The following is a 22969-nucleotide window of genomic DNA, read 5'->3' on the forward strand; positions in this document are numbered from 1 at the left end:
CTCATGCTCGACAGCACACACACCTCGCCGCACACTCAACCCGCACACACTCGTACACACCTGTGTCACACGACGGCGTACACACCCGCACCTCACAGTCTCGAGTTCAACACCTGGAAGCTTGAAGCGGACAGGTAAGCTGAGGTCAGTGTTAGGGAGGGGGGATGGGGCGGAGAGGGGGAGGGGGTGGAATTGTGTCGGGAGCAGACAGTTCCCCAAACACCACCCCCCCTATACAACAACACCCCCCATCCCTCCCTGTTCGGTCTCGCCCCCTCCCCCCCGAAAATGCGTACAATTCCCTCCCCCATCAAAGTTACTTTGGTTATTTTTCTCGCACTTGTTCACTTAGTTTGTCTCAATATGGTCCACCGTGGCCGGCCAGCGTTGTGGAGGTGAGACGGGAAGGGGAGAGGAGAGGAGAGGAGAGGAGAGGAGAGGAGAGGAGAGGGGAGGGGAGGGGAGGAGAGGAGAGGAGAGGAGAGGTGAGGAGAGGAGAGGAGAGGGGAGGAGAAGAGGAGAGGTGAGGAGAGGAGGGTAGGAGAGGAGAGGAGAGAGGAGAGAGGGAGAGGAGAGGGGAGGAGAGGGGAGGAGAGGAGAGAGAGGAGAGGAGGGAGAGGAGAGGAGAGGAGAGGAGAGGAGAGGAGAGGAGAGGAGAGGAGAGGAGAGGAGAGGAGAGGAGAGGAGAGGAGAGGAGAGGAGAGGGAGAGGGAGGAGGAGAGAGGGGAGGGAAGAGGAGAGGAGAAGGTTTTCACCACAACAAGCCCTGACCATGAGGTATATTGGAGGGGAGACAGAGAGGTCTCCTTCCCTCCCCTTCCCCCCTTCCCTTCCCCACTTGTCTAATTAAAATCCAGTGTATTTTTCTCATCTCGAAATGCGGGAGGAAGGTTTTAAGAAGGGGTTTCCCTTTTACCGTCATGCGTGTGTGTGTGTGCGTGTGTGTGTGTGTGTGTGACGTGTGTGTGTGTGTGTCGTGAGTGTGTGTGTACGTGTGTGTGTCTGTATATGTGTGTGTATGTGTGTGTGTGTGCTTGTGTGTGTGTGTGTGTGTGTGTATGTGCGTGCGTTTGCGTGCGTGTGAGTGTGTGTGTTGTGTGTGTGTGTGTGCGTATGCGTGCGTGTGAGTGTGTGTACGTGTGAGTGTGTGAGTGTGTGTGTGTGCGTGTGTGAGAGTGAGTGTGTGTGTGTGTGTGTGTGTGTGTGTGTAGCATGTGTGTGTGAGTGTGTGTGAGTGTGTGTGTGTACGTGTGTGTGTGTGTGTACGTGTGTGTGTGTACGTGTGTGTGCGTTGTTTGCATGTGTTTTTTTTGGTTTGAGTGATAGAACGTGAAAGTTCAGGCACTGGATAGCTGAGTAGAGGCGACGGATTTGGCTGTATCTCGGTTTAAAATAAAATTCCCAGCAGTAAATAAATATGCGAGACCCTTCTTCTGCTCCTCCTCCCTCTTCCCCCCTTCCCCTCCCACCCCCGCCCCCCCGATCTCCGCTGGTTAACGATCAGAAAAAAACCAACGCCACAAACTATATATATAAAAAAAATAACCACCACCCTTTGAATCCCCCACAGAGAGACGGTGAACAAAAAGGGGGGGTTTGAGAGTAGAGGGGGGTTCGTCCAGAGGTGGGGTGGGGTTGTGTGTCGTCGGGGAGTTGAGGGGGACCTCCCTTTCTTCTTGCTCCGTCGAGAGCTGGCGTTGTCGGGGGAGGGGGGGGGGGGGGGGGGAGAGAGATCCGGGTTTTTTTTTTTTTTGGCGGACAGCTGACGAGGGAAAACGGCCCGGTCACTCGTAGCCGGTCCCGGCGGAGAGGCGGGGATCAGCGGCGTTCCCGGCGGCGTTCCCGGCGGCGTTCCCGGCGGCGGCGGCGCCGGCTCCGGCCTTGCCGTGCCGGGAGGGGAGGCCCAGGGCGGAGGAAGTGCCCACCATCAGCGGCAGGCTGGGGCGGCTGAGGAAGAGGCTGGGGGTGGTGTTGCTGCAGGCGCCGGTCGACAGCACCAGGCTACCGTCCAGGCCCACCGTCGACACAGGCCCACCGCCGGCCAGCGCTGTAACACAAGGGAGGGGGGGAGGACAGTGAGACACAGGCGGTGGGAACACTGTACAGAGTGAACTACAGGCGGTGGGAACACATACAGAGTGAACTACAGGCGGTGGGAACACATACAGTCAGGTACAGGCAGTGGGAACACATACAGGGTGAGACACAGGCAGTGGGAACACCATACAGAGTCAACTACAGGCGGTGGGAACACATACAGGCGGTGAACTACAGGCGGGTGGGAACACATACAGAGTGAACTACAGGCGGTGGGAACACATACAGAGTGAGACACAGGCGGTGGGAACACATACAGAGTGAACTACAGGCGGTGGGAACACATACAGAGTGAGAGACAGGCGGTGGGAACACTGTACAGAGTGACGTACAGGCGGTGGGAACACATACACAGGCGGTGGGAACACATACAGAGTGAATTACAGGGTGGTGGGAACACATACAGAGTGAACTACAGGTGGTGGGGAACACATACAGAGTGAATTACAGGGCGGTGGGAACACATACAGTGAGACACAGAGGCGGTGGGAACACATACAGAGTGAACTACAGGCGGTGGGAACACATACACAGGCGGTGGGAACACATACAGGGTGAGACACACAGGCGGTGGGAACACATACAGAGTGAACTACAGGGCGGTGGGAACACATACAGAGTGAGAAACAGGCGGTGGGAACACATACAGAGTGAACTAAAGGCGGTGGGAACACATACAGAGTGAGCCACTACAGGCGGAGGGAAACACACACAGAGTGAGACACAGGCGGTGGGAACACATACAGAGTGAGACACAGGCGGTGGGAACACATACAGAGTGAGACACAGGCGGTGGGAACACATACAGAGTGAACTACAGGCGGTGGGAACACATACAGAGTGAATTACAGGCGGTGGGAACACATACAGAGTGAGACACACAGGCGGTGGGAACACATACAGAGTGAGACACACAGGCGGTGGGAACACATACAGAGTGAGACACAGGTGGTGGTACACAGAGCACAGACTCATATACACACACACAGAGCACACACAAACAGAGCACACACACACACACACATACAGCAGTGAGACACACACGGCACAGAACACACACACAGCAGTGACACACAGGTGGTGATCACAGGCAGTGACGCACACTGCACAGAGTGACAGAGCCTACACACACGGTGGGACACACACCCACAGAGTGAACACAGCACCCACAGTGGAAACACACACACACACACCACAGTGGTGACATACACACGGTGGAAACACACATACAGAGTGGCACACACACACACAGAGGCACACACAACACTGTACAGAGTGACGTACACAGGCAGTGGCACACACACACAGGCGGCACACACACAGCACACACACAGTGAGCACACACACACACAAGTGCACACACAGCACACACAGAGCACACACACACACACACACACAGAGCACACACACAACACAGAGCACACACATACACAGAGCACACACACATGGCACATACACACACACACACACACACATACAGAGGCACACACACAGAGCAGCCACACACACTCACAGCACAGTGACACAAACACACACACAGTGACACACACACAGCGGAAACACACACACACAGTGGCACACACACACACACACACAGTGGCACACACATACTCACACACAGTGGACACACACACACACACACACAGTGGTACACACACACAGTGGCACACACACAGGCACAGTGGCACACACACACACAGTGGAACACACAAACACACACACAGTGGCACACACACACACAGGTACACGCAAACACACAGAGAGACACACACACACACAGTGGCACACACACACAGTGGCACACACACACACACAGTGTAACACACACACACCCACAGTGGAACACACACACACACACACAGTGACACATACACACAGTGGCACACACACACGCAGTGGCACACACACACACAGAGCACACAACACACACAGTGACACACACACACAGTGACACACACACACACACACCCGCAGGGACACACACACACACACACACACACACACACACACACACACACACAGTGACACACACACACACACAGTGACACACACACACACACACAGTGACACACACACACACACACACACACACACTGGCACACACACTGACACACACACACACACACACAGTGACACACACACACACACACACACACACAGATACACACACACACAGTGGCACACACACACACACACACACACACAGGCACAGTGACACACACACACACAGTCACACACACACACAGTGACACACACACACACAGTGGCACACACACACACAGTGACACACACACACAGTGACACACACACACAGTCACACACACACACACACAGTGACACACACACACAGTGACACACACACACACAGTGACACACACACACACAGTGACACAAACACACACAGTGGCACACACACACACACAGTGACGCACACACACACAGTGACACACACACACACAGTGACACACACACACAGTGGCACACACACACACAGTGGTGGCACACACACACACAGTTCCTGAAAATAGAGTCACATCAAGACATGGAATGTTGCAGAGCAGTCCTGATAGTTCTCATGTAGATCCTCATAGTTCCTTGAAAGTGGCATCACAGGTAGATAAAGTGGTCAACAGGGCTTTGGTACATTGGTCTTCAACAGCCAGAGTATTGAGTGTAGTGGGTGTGATTTCATGTTACAATTGTATAGGACGTTGCGGAGACTGCAATTAGAATATTGTGCTCAGTTCTGGACACCAAGTCACAGGAAATATATTGTCATGCTGGAAAGGGTACAGGGAGGATTTACGTGGCTGTTGAGGGTGTGAGCTACAGGGAGAGGTTGAGCAGGCTGTGTCTCTATTCCCTGGAGCGCAGGAGGATTAGGGGAGATTATATAATCATGTGTATAAAATCATGAGAGGAATAGATCGGGTAGGGGAATCGAGGACCAGAGGACATAGGTTTAAGGTGAAAAGATTGAATCAGAATCTTTTTCACACAGAGTGGTGGGTGTATGGAACGAGCTGCCAGAGTTAGTTGAGGCTGGGACTATCCCAACGTTTAAGAAACAGTTAGACAGGTACATGGATAGGACAGGTTTGGAGGGATATGGGCCAAATGCGGGCAGGTGTGACTAGTGTAGATGGGGCATGTTGGTCGGGGTGGGACTAGTGTAGATGGAGCATGTTGGTCGGGGTGGGACTAGTGTAGGTATGGGCATGTTGGTCGGAGTGGGTCTAGTGCAGATGGGGCATGTTGGTCCGGTTGGGACTAGTGTAGATGGGGCATATTGGTCGGGGTGGGACTAGTGTAGATGGGGCAAGTTGGTCGGGGGTGGGACTAGTGTAGATGGGGGAAGTCGGTAGGGGTGGGACAAGTGTAGATTGGGGCATGTTGGTCGGGGTGGGACTAGTGTGGATGGGGCATGTTGGTCGGGGTGGGACTAGTGTGGATGGGGCATGTTGGTTGAGGTGAGACTACTGTAGGTATGAGCGTGTTGGTCGGAGTGGGACTAGTGTAGATGGGGGATGTTGGTCGGGGTGGGACTAGTGTAGATGGGGCATGTTGGTCGGGGTGGGACTAGTGTAGATGGGGCATGTTGGTCGGGGTGGGACTAGTGTAGATGGGGCATGTTGGTCGGGGTGGGACTAGTGTAGATGGGGCATGTTGGTCGGGGTGGGACTAGTGTAGATGGGGCATGTTGGTCGGGGTGGACTAGTGTAGATGGGGCATGTTGGTCGGGGTGGGACTAGTGTAGATGGGGCATGTTGGTCGGGGTGGGACTACAGTGTAGATGGGGCATGTTGGTCGGGGTGGGACTAGTGTAGATGGGGCATGTTGGTCGGGGTGGGACTAGTGTAGATGGGGCATGTTGGTCGGGGTGGGGGAACTAGTGTAGATGGGGCATGTTAGTCAGCGTGGGGCCTGTGTAGATGGGGCATGTTGGTCGGGGTGGGACTAGTGTAGATGGGGGCATGGGACTTGGTCGGGGTGGGGTACTAGTGTGTAGATGGGGCATGTTGGTCGGGGTGGGACTAGTGTAGATGGGGCATGTTGGTCGGGGTGGGACTAGTGTAGATGGGGCATGTTGGTCGGGGTGGGACTAGTGTAGATGGGGCATGTTGGTCGGGGTGGGACTAGTGTAGATGGGGCATGTTGGTCGGGGTGGGACTAGTGTAGAACGGGGTTGGTCGGGGTAGGGATGTAGACGGGGCATGTTGGTCGGGGTGGGACTAGTGTAGATGGGGCATGTTGGTCGGGGTGGGGACTAGTGTAGAATGGGGCATGTTGGTCCGGGGGGACTAGTGTAGAGGGGCAGGGGCTAGTTGATGGGCATGGGGTGGGGTGGGGACTAGTGTAGATGGGGCGTGTTGGTGGGGGTGGGACTAGTGTAGATGGGGCAATGTTGGTCGGGGTGGGACTAGTGTAGATGGGACATGTTGGTCGGGGTGGGACTAGTGTAGATGGATCATGTTGGTCGGGGTGGGACTAGTGTAGATGGGGCATGTTGGTCGGGGGGACTAGTGTAGATGGTCATGTTGGGTCGGGGTGGGACTAGTGTAGATGGGGCATGTTGGTCGGGGTGGGACTAGTGTAGATGGGGCATGTTGGTCGGGGTGGGACTAGTGTAGACTGGGCATGCAGTGTAGATGGTGCATGTTGGGGGGTGGGACTAGTGTAGATGGGGCATGTTGGTCGGGGTGGGACTAGTGTAGATGGGGCATGTTGGTCGGGGTGGGACTAGTGTAGATGGGGCATGTTGGTCGGGGTGGGACTAGTGTAGATGGGGCATGTTGGTCGGGGTGGGACTAGTGTAGATGGGGCATGTTGGTCGGGGTGGGACTAGTGTAGATGGGGCATGTTGGTCGGGGTGGGACTAGTGTAGATGGGGCATGTAGGTCGGGGTGGGACTAGTGGAGATGGGGCATGTTGGTCGGGGTGGGACTAGTGTAGATGGGGCATGTTGGTCGGGGTGGGACTAGTGTAGATGGGGCATGTTGGTCGGGGTGGGACTAGTGTAGATGGGCATGTTGGCCGGGGTGGGACTAGGACTAGTGTAGACGGGGCATGTTGGGTGGTGCGGGTGTTCGGCCAGATGGCCTGTCTGCACACTTTATTATATCTACGTATCACAACATGGCTTTAAGGGGTACATTGATACGGGGAGTAGTCTTTATACAGCAAGAACACCATGTCAACAGATGAGATGAATTGAATGCATGTCTGTGGTGACATGTGACATGCAAAATGGAAGCTCCACTCAAACGGTGATAGGCCTGGTGCAGAATTAGGCCATTCGGCCCATCAAGTCCACCCCACCATTCAATCATGGCTGATCTATCCCCATTTTCCTGCCTAATTCCCATAACCCCTGACACCCGTACTAATCAAGAATCTATCTGTCTCTGCCTTAAATATATCCACTAACTTGTGGCCTCCACAGAGTAGTCTGTGGGAATGAATACTACAGAAATTCCACCTCATCTCCTTCCGAAATGCACGCCCTTTAATTCTGAGGCTGTGCCCTCTGGTCCTAGACTCTCCCACTAGTGGAAACATCCTCTGCACATCCCCTCTATCCGGGCCTTTCGCTATTCTGTACGTTTCAATGAGATCCCCACTCATCATATAACCATATAACCATATTACAGCACGGAAACAGGCCATCTCGGCCCTACAAGTCCGTGCCGAACAACTTTTTTCCCCTTAGTCCCACCTGCCTGCACTCATACCATAACCCTCCATTCCCTTCTCATCCATATGCCTATCCAATTTATTTTTAAATGATACCAACGAACCTGCCTCCACCACTTCCACTGGAAGCTCATTACCACTCCCTGAGCAAAGAAGTTCCCCCTCATGTTACCCCTAAACTTCTGTCCCTTAATTCTGAAGTCATGTCCTCTCGTTTGAATCTTCCCTATTCTCAAAGGGAAAAGCTTGTCCACATCAACTCTGTCTATCCCTCTCATCATTTTAAAGACCTCTATCAAGTCCCCCCTTAACCTTCTGTGCTCCAGAGAATAAAGACCTAATTTATTCAACCTATCTCTGTAACTTAGTTGTTGAAACCCAGGCAACATTCATCCTTCTAAACTCCAGCGAGTACAGACAGGCCCAGTGCTGTCGAACGCTCATCGTACATTAACCCACTCATTCCTTCCTGGGATGGTTCTTGTAAAGCGTGCAATGCTCCAGATGTGGCTAGACCATCATAGAGACTCAGCATTGTGTCCCTGGGTGGGGGAACAGCCTGATTCTGCTCCTGGGAGTGATCGGAGGGGATATGGAGGAGGGTAGGGTATTCAGGGCAGGGAGCATGCGACGGGAATGCAGTGGTGGTGGGAAGGCACACAGTGGTGCGGGGAGGATGGGGGGTGGTGTGAGAGAAATGGGGGAGATGCCTGGCCTCGTTCCGTCAATGAGAGGTGGAGTATGGCTGATACGAGGCTGGTGATGGACACAAACCTTGGATGGTTGCCAAGGGGTTACCGGCGATGAGAGAGGCATTGATCCCATGGTTTACAGGCAGCAGGGGACCTCTGCAACGTAACCAACAACAGCGGCCATCAGAGTTCACACAGAGCCAGCAAGAGGGGGACCTGAATCCCTGCCTAACGTTCTGGTGTGAGTGTACGGGAGTGTGTCTGTATCTGTGTGTCTGTGAGTGTACGAGTGTGTGTGTGTGTGAGTGTACACCAGGGTGTGTGTGTGTGCACGTGTATGAGTGTGTGTGTGAGTGTACGGGTGTGTGTGTGTGTGAGTGTACGGGAGTGTGTCTGTATCTGTGTGTGTGAGTGTACGAGTGTGTGTGCACCAGGGTGTGTGTGTGTGTGCACGTGTATGAGTGTGTGTGTGTGTATGGGTGTGTGTGTGTGTGTGTGTGTGTGTGTGGACGTGTGTGTGTACGTGTGTGTGTGTGTGTGTGTGTGTGTGTGTGTGTGTGTGTGTGTGTGTGTGTGTGTGTGTGTGTGTGTGTGTATGTGTGTGTGTGTGGGTGTACGTGTGTGAGTGTGTGTGTGTGAGTGTGTGTGTGTGTACAAGTGTGTGTGGGTGTGTGTCTGTGTGTGTGTGAGTGTGTGTGTGAGTGTGTGTGTGTGTGTGTATGTGTGTGGGTGTGGGTGTACGTGTGTGAGTGTGTGTGTGAGTGTACGGTGTGTGTGCACCAGGGTGTGTGTGTGTGGACGTGTATGAGTGTGTGTGTGTGTGTACGGGTGTGTGTGTGTGTGTAGGTGTGCGGGTGTGTGTGCACCAGGGTGTGTGTGTGTGGACGTGTATGAGTGTGTGTGTGTGTGTACGAGTGTGTGTGTGTAGTGTGAGTGTGTGGGTGTGGGTGTGTGTGTGTGAGTGTGTGTGTACAAGTGTGTGTGTGGGTGTGAGTGTACGGGTGTGTGTGTGTGCGAGTGTGTGTGTGTACAAGTCTGTGTGTGGGTGTGGGTGTACGTGTGTGAGTGTGTGTGCGAGTGTAAGAGTGTGTGTGTGAGTATGTACGAGTGTGTGTGTACAAGTGTGAATGTATCTGTGTGTGTGAGTGTACGAGTGTGTGTGTGTATGAGTGTACGAGTGTGTGTCTGTATCTGTGTGTGTGCGAGTGTACAAGTTCGTGTGTGAGTATGTGTGTGTCTGTATCTGTGTGGGAGTATGAGTGTGTGTCTATGTGTGCGTCTGCTTGTGTACGATCGTACGTGTGTCTGTATCTGTGTGTGCATATCTGTGTGTATGCATGTGTGTCTATGTGTGTGTCTGTGCATGTGTACGTATGTGCGTGTGAGTGTGTGTGTCTATGTGTATCTGTGTGTGTATGTATGTGTGTATGTATGTGTGTATGTACGTGTGTCTGTGTGTACGTGTATGTGTGTGTACGCGTGTGTGTGTACATTTGTACGTCTGTGTGGACGTCTGTGTGTGTTTCTCTGTGTGTAAATGTGTATGTGTATATGTGTGTGTGTACACGTGTGTGCGTATGTGCATTGTGTGTGTGTGTGTACCTGTACATGTGTCTGTACGCATGTGTGTGCGCATCTGTGTGAAACTCTACGTGTATGTGCCTATGCGTGTGTCTGTGTGTGTGCATGTGTACGTGTGTGTGTCTATTTGTGTGTGTATACATATGCGTGTCTGTACGCATGTGTGTGTACACATGTGGGTGTGTACGTGTGTGTACGCACGTTTGTGTGACTGTCTGTAGGTACATGTGTCTGAGTGTGTGTTTCTGTGTGTGTACGAGTGTGTGTCTGCGAGTGTACGTGTACGCCTGTACATGAATGCATTGTGTGTGTTTCTGTGTGTCTACTTGTACATGTGTGTGTGTACCGTATGCTTGTGTACGTGTGCGTGTGTCTATTCATGTGTGTGTGTACGTGTGTGTATGTTTGTACATGTATATGTGTGTGTGTACACATATGTGTGTGTGTGTGTGTGGGTGTGTGGGTGGTATGTGTGTGTGTGTGTGTGTGTCTGTGGTGTGTGTGCATGTGTGTGTGTGTAAGTGTGTGTGAGTGTGTCTGCGTGTGTGTGTGTGCGTGTCTGTGTATGTGTCTCTGTGTGTATGTGTGTGTGTGTATGTGTGAGTGTACGTGTGTGTGTGTGTGTCTGTGTGTGTACGTGTGTGAACGATTGTATGTGTGTATGTCTGTATGTGTATGTGTTGTGTGTATCTGTGTGTGAGTTTCTGTGTGGTTTGTGTCTTCGTGTATATGTGTGTGTATACTGTATGTTTGCGTGTGTGTCTATTCGTGTATGTGTACGCATGTGTGTACATGTGTGTATGTTTGTACGTGTATATGTGTGTGCACACATGTGTGTGTCTATTCGTGTGTGTGTGTGTGTGCGTGTGTGTATATGTCTGTGTGTCTGTATGTGTATATATGTATTTGTGTGCATGTGTGTGTGTGTCTTGTACGTGTGTCTATGTGTGTGCCTGTATGTGTGTGTGTCTACGTGTGTGTGTGTGTGTGTGTGTGTGTGTGTGTGTGTGTGTGTGTGTGTGTGTGCGTACACCAGAACCCGTGGCTGCATCTTGTGTGCATGCATCTTTGTGTGGCCATGCATGTTTTGTTTAGTTTAGTTTAGAGATACAGCGCGGAAACTGGCCCTTTGGCCTAACTTGCCCACACCGGCTAAAATGCCCCATCTACACTAGTCCCAGATGCCCACATTTGGCCCATATCCCTCAAAAACGTTCCTATCCATGTACTTGTCTAAATGTCATAGATTCATAGAGTCATACAGCATGGAATCAGGTCATATAACCATATAACAATTACAGCACGGAAACAGGCCATCTCGGCCCTACAAGTCTGTGCCGAACAAATTTTTTTTTCCCCTTAGTCCCACCTGCCTGCACTCATACCATAACCCTCCATTCCCTTCTCATCCATATGCCTATCCAATTTATTTTTAAATGATACCAATGTCGCTCTTCAAGGGAGATGCTAAATGCATTTCGTTGTCTCTGTACTGTACACTGACAATGACAATTAAAATTGAATCTGAATCTGAATCTGAACCTGCCTCCACCACTTCCACTGGAAGCTCATTCCACACCGCTACCACTCTCTGAGTAAAGAAGTTCCCCCTCATATTACCCCTAAACTTCTGTCCCTTAATTCTGAAGTCATGTCCTCTTGTTTGAATCTTCCCTATTCTCAAAGGGAAAAGCTTGTCCACATCAACTCTGTCTATCCCTCTCATCATTTTAAAGACCTCTATCAAGTCCCCCCTTAACCTTCTGCGCTCCAGAGAATAAAGACCCAACTTATTCAACCTATCTCTGTAACTTAGTTGTTCAAAACCCAGGCAACATTCTAGTAAATCTCCTCTGTACTCTCTCTATTTTGTTGACATCCTTCCTATAATTGGGCGACCTTTGGCCCAACTAGCCTTTGCCGACCAAGATGCCCCATCTACAATAGATTTTAGAGATACAGTGTGGAAACAGGCCCTTTGGCCCAACTTGCCCATGCGGACAAACATGCCCCGTCTACACCAGTCCCACTTGCCCACGTCCCTCTAAACCTTTCCTATCCATGTACCTGTCCAAGTGTCTTGGAGTCAGACAGAACAGAAACAGGCCCTTCATCCCACCTTGTCCCAGCCAACCAAGATGCCCCATCTGCACTAGACTTTATAGATACTGCACTGACAGAGGCCCTTCAGCCCATCTAGCCCGTGCTGACTGGCGCCCCCTCCATAGAAACATAGAAACATTGAAATTAGTGCAGGAGTAGAGGCCATTCAGCCCTTCGAGCCTGCACCATTCGCCATTCAATATGATCATGGCTGATCATCCAACTCAGTATCCCATACCTGCCTTCTCTCCATACCCTCTGATCCCCTTAACCACAAGGGCCACATCAAACTCCCTCTTAAATATAGCCAATGAACTGTGTGGCCTCGACTACCCTCTGCGGCAGAGAGTTCCAGAGATTCACCACTCTCTGTGTGAAAAAAGTTCTTCTCATCTCGGTTTTAAAGGATTTCCCCCTTATCCTTAAGCTGTGACCCCTTGTCCCGGACTTCCCCAACATCGGGAGCAATCTTCCTGCATCTAGCCTGTCCAACCCCTTAAGAATCTTGTAAGTTTCTATAAGATCCCCTCTCAATCTCCTAAATTCTAGAGAGTATAAGCCAAGTCTAGCCAGTCTTTCTTCATAAGACAGTCCTGACATCCCAGGAATCAGTCTGGTGAACCTTCTCTGCACTCCCTCTATGGCAATAATGCCCTTCCTCAGATTTGGAGACCAAAACTGTACGCAATACTCCAGGTGTGGTCTCACCAAGACCCTGTACAACTGCAGTAGAACCTCCCTGCTCCTATACTCAAATCCTCTACGGCAAGAATGTCTTTCCTCGGATTAGGAGACCAAAACTGTACGCAATACTCCAGGTGTGGTCTCACCAAGACCCTGTACAAGTGCAGTAGAACCTCCCTGCTCCTATACTCAAATCCTTTTGCAATGAAAGCTAACATACCATTCGCTTTCTTTACTGCCTGCTGCACCTGCATGCCTACTTTCAATGACTGGTGTACCATGCCACCCAGGTCTCGCTGCATCTCCGCCTTTTCCTAGTCGGCCACCATTTAGATAATATTCTGCTTTCCCGTTTTTTGCCACCAAAATGGATAACCTCACATTTTTACACATTATATTGCATCTGCCAAACATTTGACCATTCACCCAGCCTATCCAAGTCACCTTGCATTCTCCTACCATCCCCATCCCAGCTAACACTGCCCCCCCAGCTTAGTGTCATCCGCAAACTTGGAGATATTGCCTTCAATTCCCTCATCCAGATCATAAAAATATATTGTAAATAGCTGGGGTCCCAGTACTGAGCCTTGCGGTACCACACTAGTCACTGCCTGCCATTGTGAAAAGGACCCGTTTACTCCTACTCTTTGCTTCCTGTTTGCCAGCCAGTTCTCTATCCACATCAATACTGAACCCCCAATGCCGTGTGCTTTAAGTTTCACGTTTTTGCCACCAAAATGGATAACCTCACATCCACACTAGACTTTAGAGATATTGCACGGACAAAGGCCAGCTTACCCTGTGTTGGTTTGCAAGGCTGAGAGGGCCATGGAGTGGGTGGTGTTAATGCTGTTGGGCGGAGTGGGAGGTGAGGTGTTGAGTGTGGAGAGTGAAGTCCCCGTTACTCCTGCAGAGAGTGACACTCCGCCAACGCTCATCACTGGCACTGTGGGGGCAAGGAGGAGGGGGTGTTAGTTGCTCCCTATCCCAGCCCCATTCCCATCCCATTCACGTCCCCTCCCTCTCACTCTCCCTCTCTTCCTCTCATATAACCATATAACAATTACAGCACGGAAACATAGAAACATAGAAAGATAGAAATTAGGTGCAGGAGTAGGCCATTCGGCCCTTCGAGCCTGCACCGCCATTCAATATGATCATGGCTGATCATCCAACTCAGTATCCCGTACCTGCCTTCTCTCCATACCCCCTAATCCCCTTAGCCACAAGGGCCACATCTAACTCCCTCTTAAATATAGCTAATGAACTGGCCTCAACTACCCTCTGTGGCAGAGAGTTCCAGAGATTCACCACTCTCAGTGTGAAAAAAGTTCTTCTCATCTTGGTTTTAAAGGATTTCCCCCTTATCCTTAAGCTGTGACCCCTTGTCCTGGACTTCCCTAACATCAGGAACAATCTTCCTGCATCTAGCCTGTCCAACCCCTTAAGAATTTTGTAAGTTTCTATAAGATCCCCTCTCAATCTCCTAAATTCTAGAGAGTATAAACCAAGACTATCCAGTCTTTCTTCATAAGACAGTCCTGACATCCCAGGAATCAGTCTGGTGAACCGTCTCTGCACTCCCTCTATGGCAATAATGTCCTTCCTCAGATTTGGAGACCAAAACTGTACGCAATACTCCAGGTGTGGTCTCACCAAGACCCTGTACAACTGCAGTAGAATCTCCCTGCTCCTATACTCAAATCCTTTTGCAATGAAAGCTAACATACCATTCGAAACAGGCCATCTCGGCCCTACAAGTCCGTGCCGAACAACTTTTTTCCCCTTAGTCCCACCTGCCTGTACTCATACCATAACCCTCCATTCCCTTCTCATCCATATGCCTATCCAATTTATTTTTAAATGATACCAACGAACCTGCCTCCACCACTTCCAGTGGAAGCTCATTCCACACCGCTACCACTCTCTGAGTAAAGAAGTTCCCCCTCATGTTACCCCTAAACTTCTGTCCCTTAATTCTGAAGTCATGTCCTCTTGTTTGAATCTTCCCTATTCTCAAAGGGAAAAGCTTGTCCACATCAACTCTGTCTATCCCTCTCATCATTTTAAAGACCTCTATCAAGTCCCCCCTTAACCTTCTGAGCTCCAGAGAATAAAGACCTAACTTATTCAACCTATCTCTGTAACTTAGTTGTTGAAACCCAGGCAACATTCTAGTAAATCCCCTCTGTACTCTCTCTATTTTGTTGACATCCTTCCTATAATTGGGCGACCAAAATTGTACACCATACTCCAGATTTGGTCTCACCAATGCCTTGTACAATTTTAACAGTACATCCCAGCTTCTATACTCAATGCTCTGATTTATAAAGGCTAGCATACCAAAAGCTTTCTTTACCACCCTATCTATATGAGATTCCACCTTCAAGGAACTATGCATGGTTATACCCAGATCCCTCTGTTCAACTGTATTCTTCAATTCCCTACCATTTACCATGTACGTCCTATTTTGATTTGTCCTGCCAAGGTGTAGCACCTCACACTTATCAGCATTAAACTCCATCTGCCATCTTTCAGCCCATTTTTCCAAATGGCCTAAATCACTCTGTTGACTTTGGAAATCCTCTTCATTATCCACAACACCCCCGCTCCTTCTCTCCCTCTCTCACTCTCCCTCCCCACACATAGTCAAACCCAGCCTTACCTGTCGTGCTGAGACTGTTGGAGCCTTGTGAGACTGGAAGGTTCAATGCCTGAGGAGAGACCTGGGAGAGAGGGAGGGATGGAGGGAGGGAGGGAGGGAGGGAGGGGGCGAGGGAGGGAGGGAGAGAGGGAGGGAGGGAGGGAGAGAGGGGGAGGGGGGAGAGGCAGAGGAGAGAGGGGGAGGGAAGGAGATACCGAGCGAGAGAGGGAAGGAGGGACCGAGGGAGGGAGGGGGAGGGAGGGAGAGAGAGAGGGGGAGAGGGAGGGAGAGAGGGGGAGAGGGGGGGAGGCAGAGAGAGAGGGAGAGAGGGAGGGAAGGATGGAGGAGGGAGGAAGGGAGGGAGGGAGGAGGGAGGGAGAGGAAGGGAGGGAGAGAGAGGGAAGGTGGAGGTGAGGGAGGGAGGGAGGAGGGAGTGGAGAGAGGAAGGGAGGAGGGGAGGGAGGAGGGAGGGAGGGAGGGGAGGGAGGGAGGAGGGAGGGAGGGAGGGAGGGAAGAGGGGGAGGAGGGAGGTGGAGGGAGGGAGGGAGGGAGGGAGGGAGGGAGGGAGGGATGGAGGTGGGGAGGAGGGAGGGAGGGAGGGAGGAGTGAGGGAGGGAGGGAGTAGGGGAGGGAGGGAGGAGAGGGAGGGAGGGAGAGAGAGGGAGGGAGGGAGAGGAGAGAGAGAGAGGGAGAGGAGAGAGGGAGGGGGAGAGAGAGGGAGAGAGAGGGAGGAGATGGAGAGAAGGAGAGAAGGAGAGAGACGGAGTGAGGGAGAGAGAGGGAGAGAGGGAGGGAAGGATGGAGGGAATGTGGAGGAAGAGGGGGAGAGAAGGTGAGATGTGGGAGGGGAGGGAGAGGAGGGAGAGAGAGAGAGAGGGAAGTGGAGGAGGAGGTGGGAGGAGAGAGGAAGGGAGGGGGAGGGAGAGAGGGTGGGGAGAGAGAGAGAGGGAGAGGACGGAGGAGAGATCAGATGTCAGAGTATTTTAGAGTAGGGGGAACATGTGGAGGAGGGGCAGGGGGCGAGGGGAGAGATCACAGACCCCCCCCCGCCCATTCCCCTGACCCCCTCTCCCCCCCCCCCCCCCCCCCACACACACACCTCCCAGCGCCAAAGACCTGGGTTTGATCGCGACTACAGGTGCTGCCTGTACGGAGTTTGCACGTTCTCCCCGTGACCTGCGTGGGTTTTCCCCGGGTGCTGCGGTTTTGTCCCACACCCCAAAGACCTGCCAGTTTACAGGTTAATTGGCTTGGCTTAGTGTGTAAATTGTCTCCGATGTGTGTAGGATAGTGTTAGTGTGTCGATGGAGAGGGCCGAATGGCCTGTTACTGCACTATATTCTCCTTCCATATAACCATATATAACCATATAACAATTACAGCACGGAAACAGGCCATCTCGACCCTACAAGTCCGTGCCGAACAACTTTTTTCCCCTTAGTCCCACCTGCCTGCACTCATACCATAACCCTCCATTCCCTTCTCCTCCATATGCCTATCCAATTTATTTTTAAATGATACCAACGAACCTGCCTCCACCACTTCCACTGGAAGCTCATTCCACACCGCCACCACTCTCTGAGTAAAGAAGTTCCCCCTCATGTTACCCCTAAACTTCTGTCCCTTAATTCTCAAGTCATGTCCTCTTGTTTGAATCTTCCCTATTCTCAAAGGGAAAAGCTTGTCCACATCAACTCTGTCTATCCCTCTCATCATTTTAAAGACCTCTATCATAGAAACATTGAAATTAGGTGCAGGAGTAGGCCATTCGGCCCTTCGAGCCTGCACCGCCATTCAATATGATCATGGCTGATCATCCAACTCAGTATCCTGTACCTGCCTTCTCTCCATACCCTCTGATCCCCTTAGCCACAAGGGCCACATCTAACTCCCTCTTAAATATAGCCAATGAACTGTGGCCTCGACTACCCTCTGTGGCAGAGAGTTCCAGAGATTCACCACTCTCTGTGTGAAAAAAGTTCTTCTCATCTCGGTTTTAAAGGATTTCCCCCTTATCCTTAAGCTGTGACCCCTTGTCCTGGACTTCCCCAACATCGGGAGCAATCTTCCTGCATCTAGCCTGTCCAACCCCTTAAGAATTTTGTAAGTTTCTATAAGAAACTTGGTTGGACAGGCAAGATGCAGGAAGATTATTCCCGGTGTTGGGGAAGTCCAGAACATATATCCCCTCTCAATCTCCGAAATTCTAGAGAGTATAAACCAAGTCTATCCAGTCTTTCTTCATAAGACTGTCCTGACATCCCAGGAATCAGTCTGGTGAACCTTCTCTGCACTCCCTCTATGGCAATAATGTCCTTCCTCAGATTTGGAGAACAAAACTGTACGCAATACTCCAGGTGTGGTCTCACCAAGACCCTGTACAACTGCAGTAGAACCTCCCTGCTCCTAGACTCAAATCCTCTACGGCAAGAATGTCTTTCCTCAGATTAGGAGACCAAAACTGTACGCAATACTCCAGGTGTGGTCTCACCAAGACCCTGTACAACTGCAGTAGAACCTCCCTGCTCCTATACTCAAATCCTCTACGGCAAGAATGTCTTTCCTCAGATTAGGAGACCAAAACTGTACGCAATACTCCAGGTGTGGTCTCACCAAGACCCTGTACAACTGCAGTAGAACCTCCCTGCTCCTATACTCAAATCCTCTACGGCAAGAATGTCTTTCCTCAGATTAGGAGACCAAAACTGTACGCAATACTCCAGGTGTGGTCTCACCAAGACCCTGTACAACTGCAGTAGAACCTCCCTGCTCATATACTCAAATCCTTTTGCTATGAAAGCTAACATACCATTCGCTTTCTTCACTGCCTGCTGCAACTGCAGTAGAACCTCCCTGCTCCTATACTCAAATCCTTTTGCTATGAAAGCTAACATACCATTGGCTTTCTTCACTGCCTGCTGCACCTGCATGCCGACTTTCAATGACTGGTGTACCATGACACCCAGCTCTCGCTGCATCTCCCCTTTTCCTAGTCGGCCACCATTTGGAGTATCGCGTTCAGTTTTGATCACCCTGCTCGAAGAAGGATGCTATGAAAGCTAACACACCATTGGGAAGTCTCTCTGTAGCCTTAAATGAAAGTGAACACTTACCATGTGAGTGCTGTACATTGGCGGTTTGCTGTGTGTGAGGGAGGTTAGGCCGCTGTTACTCGCTGGGTTAATTCTCTTCTCCTTCTGCCTCCGATTGCAAAACCAAACCCTTATCACTTCCTTTTCCATTGCCAGCTGGTCGGCTATCAGCTGGATCTCCTCGGACGTTGGTTTCTGGTTCTGTGAGGGGGCATAGAAAACATAGAAACATAAACAATAGGTGCAGGAGTAGGCCATTCGGCCCCATCGAGCCAGCACCACCATTCAATATGATAGAAACATAGAAACATAGAAATTAGGTGCAGGAGTAGGCCATTCGGCCCTTCGAGCCTGCACCATTCGCCATTCAATATGATCATGGCTGATTGTCTAAAATCAGTACCCCGTTCCTGTTTTCTCCCCATATCATAGAAACATAGAAATTAGGTGCAGGAGTAGAGGCCATTCGGCCCTTCGAGCCTGCACCGCCATTCAATATGATAGAAACATAGAAACATAGAAATTAGGTGCAGGAGTAGGCCATTCAGCCCCATCGAGCCAGCACCGCCATTCAATATGATAGAAACATAGAAACATAGAAATTAGGTGCAGGAGTAGGCCATTCGGCCATTCGAGCCTGCACCATTTGCCATTCAATATGATCATGGCTGATCATCCAACTCAGTATCCCGTACCTGCCTTCTCTCCATACCCTCTGATCCCCTTAGCCACAAGGGCCACATCTAACTCCCTCTGATATCCCTTGATTCCATTAGCCCTAGGAGCTAAATGGAACTCTCTCTTGAAAACATCCAGTGAATCAGCCTCCACTGCCTTCTGTGGCAGAGAGTTCCAGAGATTCACCACTCTCTGTGTGAAAAAGGTTCTCCTCATCTCGGTTTTAAAGGATTTCCCCCTTCCCCCTTATCCTTAAGCTGTGACCCCCTTGTCCTGGACTTCCCCAACATCGGGAACAATCTTCCTGCATCTAGCCTGTCCAACCCCTTAAGAATTTTGTAAGTTTCTATAAGATCCCCTCTCAATCTCCTAAATTCTAGAGAGTATGAACCAAGTCTATCCAGGTGCTGCTTCTAAACCAAAGACAGATGCAAAAAGCTGGAGTAACTCAGTGGGACAGGCAGCATCCTTGGAGAGAATGAACGGGTGATGTCTCGAGTCGAGACCCTTAGAAACATAGACACATAGAAATTAGGTGCAGGAGTAGGCCATTCGGCCCTTCGAGCCTGCACCGCCATTCAATATGATCATGGCTGATCATCCAACTCAGTTTCCCGTACCTGCCTTCTCTCCATACCCCCTGATCCCCTTAGCCACAAGTGCCACATCTAACTCCCTCTTAAATATAGCCAATGAACTGGCCTCAACTACCCTCTGCGGCAGAGAGTTCCAGAGATTCACCACTCTCTGTATGAAAAAAAGTTCTTCTCATCTCGGTTTTAAAGGATTTCCCCCTTATCCTTAAGCTGTGACCCCTTGTCCTGGACTTCCCCAACATCGGGAACAATCTTCCTGCATCTAGCCTGTCCAACCCCTTAAGAAGTTTTGTAAGTGTCTATAAGATCCCCTCTCAATCTCCTAAATTCTAGAGAGTATAAACCAAGTCTATCCAGTCTTTCTTCATAAGACAGTCCTGACATCCCATGAATCAGTCTGGTGAACCTTCTCTGCACTCCCTCTATGGCAATAATGTCCTTCCGCAGATTTGGAGACCAAAACTGTACGCAATACTCCAGGTGTGGTCTCACCAAGACCCTGTACAACTGCAGTAGAACCTCCCTGCTCCTATACTCAAATCCTTTTGCTATGAAAGCTAAGAAAGCAGAAGATGATCATGGCTGATTGTCTAAAATCAGTACCCCGTTCCTGTTTTCTCCCCATATCCCTTGATTCCATTAGCCCTAGGAGCTAAATATACCTCTCTCTTGAAAACATCCAGTGAATCAGCCTCCACTGCCTTCTGTGGCAGAGAATTCCACATTCACAACTCTCTGTGTGAAAAGGTTTTTCCTCATCTCTGTCCTAAATGGCCGACCCGTTATTCTTAAACTGTGACCCCTGGTTCTGGACTCCCCCAACATGAGGAACATATTTCCTGCATCTAGCCTGACCAATCTCTTAAGAATGTTATATGTTTCTGCAAGATCCCCTCTCATCCTTCTAAATTCCAGTTGACCCATTCTTTCATCATATGACAGTCCCGCCATCCCGGGAATTAACCTTGAAAACCTACGCTGCACTCCCTCAATAGCAAGAATGTCCTTCTTCAGATTTAGTGATCAAAACTGCACACAAGACTCCAGGTGTGGTCTCACCAGGGCCCTGTACAACTGCAGTATTACCTCCTTGCTCCTAAACTCAAATCCTTGGGCTATAAAGACCAACATGCCAATTAGCTTTCTTCACTGATTCAGATTCAGATTCAGATTCAATTTTAATTGTCATTGTCAGTGTACAGTACAGAGACAACGAAATGCATTTAGCATCTCCCTGGAAGAGCGACATAGCAAATGATTTGAATAAATAATAATAAGTGTCCGGGGGGGGTGGTGATTGGCAGTCACCGAGGTACGTTGTTGAGTAGAGTGACAGCCGCCGGGAAGAAGCTGTTCCTCGACCTGCTGGTTCGGCAACGGAGAGACCTTTAGCGCCTCCCGGATGGTAGGAGGGTAAACAGTCCATGGTTGGGGTGAGAGCAGTCCTTGGCGATGCTGAGCGCCCTCCGCAGACAACGCTTGCTTTGGACAGACTCAATGGAGGGGAACGAGGAAACATAGAAACATAGAAACATGGACAATAGGTGCAGGAGTAGAGGCCATTCGGCCCCTTCGAGCCTGCACCGCCATTCAATATGATCATGGCTGATCATCCAACTCAGTATCCCGTACCTGCCTTCTCTCCATACCCCCTGATCCCCTTAGCCACAAGGGCCACATCTAAACTCCCTCTTAAATATAGCCAATGAACTGGCCTCAACTACCCTCTGTGGCAGAGAGTTCCAGAGATTCACCACTCTCTGCGTGAAAAAAGTTCTTCTCATCTCGGTTTTAAAGGATTTCCCCTTTATCCTTAAGCTGTGACCCCTTGTCCTGGACTTCCCTAACATCGGGAACAATCTTCCTGCATCTAGCCTGTCCAACCCCTTAAGAATTTTGTAAGTTTCTATAAGATCCCCTCTCAATCTTCTAAATTCTAGAGAGTATAAACTAAGTCTATCCAGTCTTTCTTCATAAGACAGTCATGACATCCCAGGAATCAGTCTGGTGAACCGTCTCTGCACTCCCTCTATGGCAATAATGTCCTTCCTCAGATTTGGAGACCAAAACTGTACGCAATACTCCAGGTGTGGTCTCACCAAGACCCTGTACAACTGCAGTAGAACCTCTCTGCTCCTATACTCAAATCCTTTTGCAATGAAAGCTAACATACCATTCGCTTTCTTTACTGCCTGCTGCACCTGCATGCCTACCTTCAATGACTGGTGTACCATAACACCCAGGTCTCGCTGCATCTCCCCCTTTCCCAATCGAACCGGTGATGCGTTGGGCAATTTTCACCACCCTCTGCAATGCCTTCTGGTCGGAGACAGAGCAGTTGCCATACCATACTGTGATGCAGTTGGTAAGGATGCTCTCGATGGTGCAGCGGTAGAAGTTCACCAGGATCTGAGGAGACAGATGGACCTTCTTCAGTCTCCTCAGGAAGAAGAGACGCTGGTGAGCCTTCTTGATCAGAGTTGAGGTATTGTGGGTCCAAGAGAGGTCATCGGAGATGTTGACTCCCAGGAACCTGAAGCTAGAAACACGTTCCACCTCCGTCCCGTTAATGTTGCCTGCTGTACCTGCATGCTTACTTTCAGTGACTGACATACAGGACACCCAGGTCTCATTGCAGCTCCCAGGGTTGTGGACGCAGTCCAGTCCGTCGTACCTCACCCCCAAAACCCCCAATTTTACTTCGGAGGCACGTGAGTGACTACGTGAAGACCCCGTCCAGCACGCATGCGTGGCATGAGCGTTCACGCATTGCAACAGCGACGAACGGGAGTACAGGCGTCCCGCTACAAGTAGGTATGTTGCAAAACCTACCTGAATCGTCGCTGAGAATCTGCCCCAGCCCGTGTGCGCGATTTTGCCGCTGTTTTGAGGGGGCGTGTTTAAAACGCGATTTTTACTAGGCTGTTCCAATCGAAAATGTTCAGCCTAGTAAATCATTAACGGAAAATCGCTGAAAGACCCCGTCGCAAAAGGTATTATTCGTTTTTATGGCCTTGTATAATAGTTATAGTAGTTTAAAAATCACTCTCTAAACCCGCGACCTCTCGCAGCCCCAGGGTTTTATAAACCAAACAATTAAAGGTATGT

General features: G+C 50.5%; 1 protein-coding gene across 1 annotated transcript; it reads right to left on the reverse strand.

Moving 5' to 3' along the window:
* Window positions 1-1760: 1760 nt before the first annotated feature.
* Window positions 1761-18943, reverse strand: LOC129715252 (POU domain, class 2, transcription factor 1-like). The gene is made up of 5 exons (XM_055665108.1): window positions 18609-18943; window positions 15517-15577; window positions 13650-13797; window positions 8566-8639; window positions 1761-2047 (listed from the first exon to the last, which is right to left on the reverse strand). Exons 1-5 carry the CDS (start codon window positions 18870-18872, stop codon window positions 1785-1787), a joined length of 810 nt encoding a protein of 269 aa, XP_055521083.1. The 5' UTR covers window positions 18873-18943; the 3' UTR covers window positions 1761-1784.
* Window positions 18944-22969: the final 4026 nt, after the last annotated feature.

The sequence above is a fragment of the Leucoraja erinacea genome, unplaced genomic scaffold (assembly GCF_028641065.1).
Source record: "Leucoraja erinacea ecotype New England unplaced genomic scaffold, Leri_hhj_1 Leri_1079S, whole genome shotgun sequence".
Lineage (NCBI taxonomy): Eukaryota > Metazoa > Chordata > Chondrichthyes > Rajiformes > Rajidae > Leucoraja > Leucoraja erinaceus.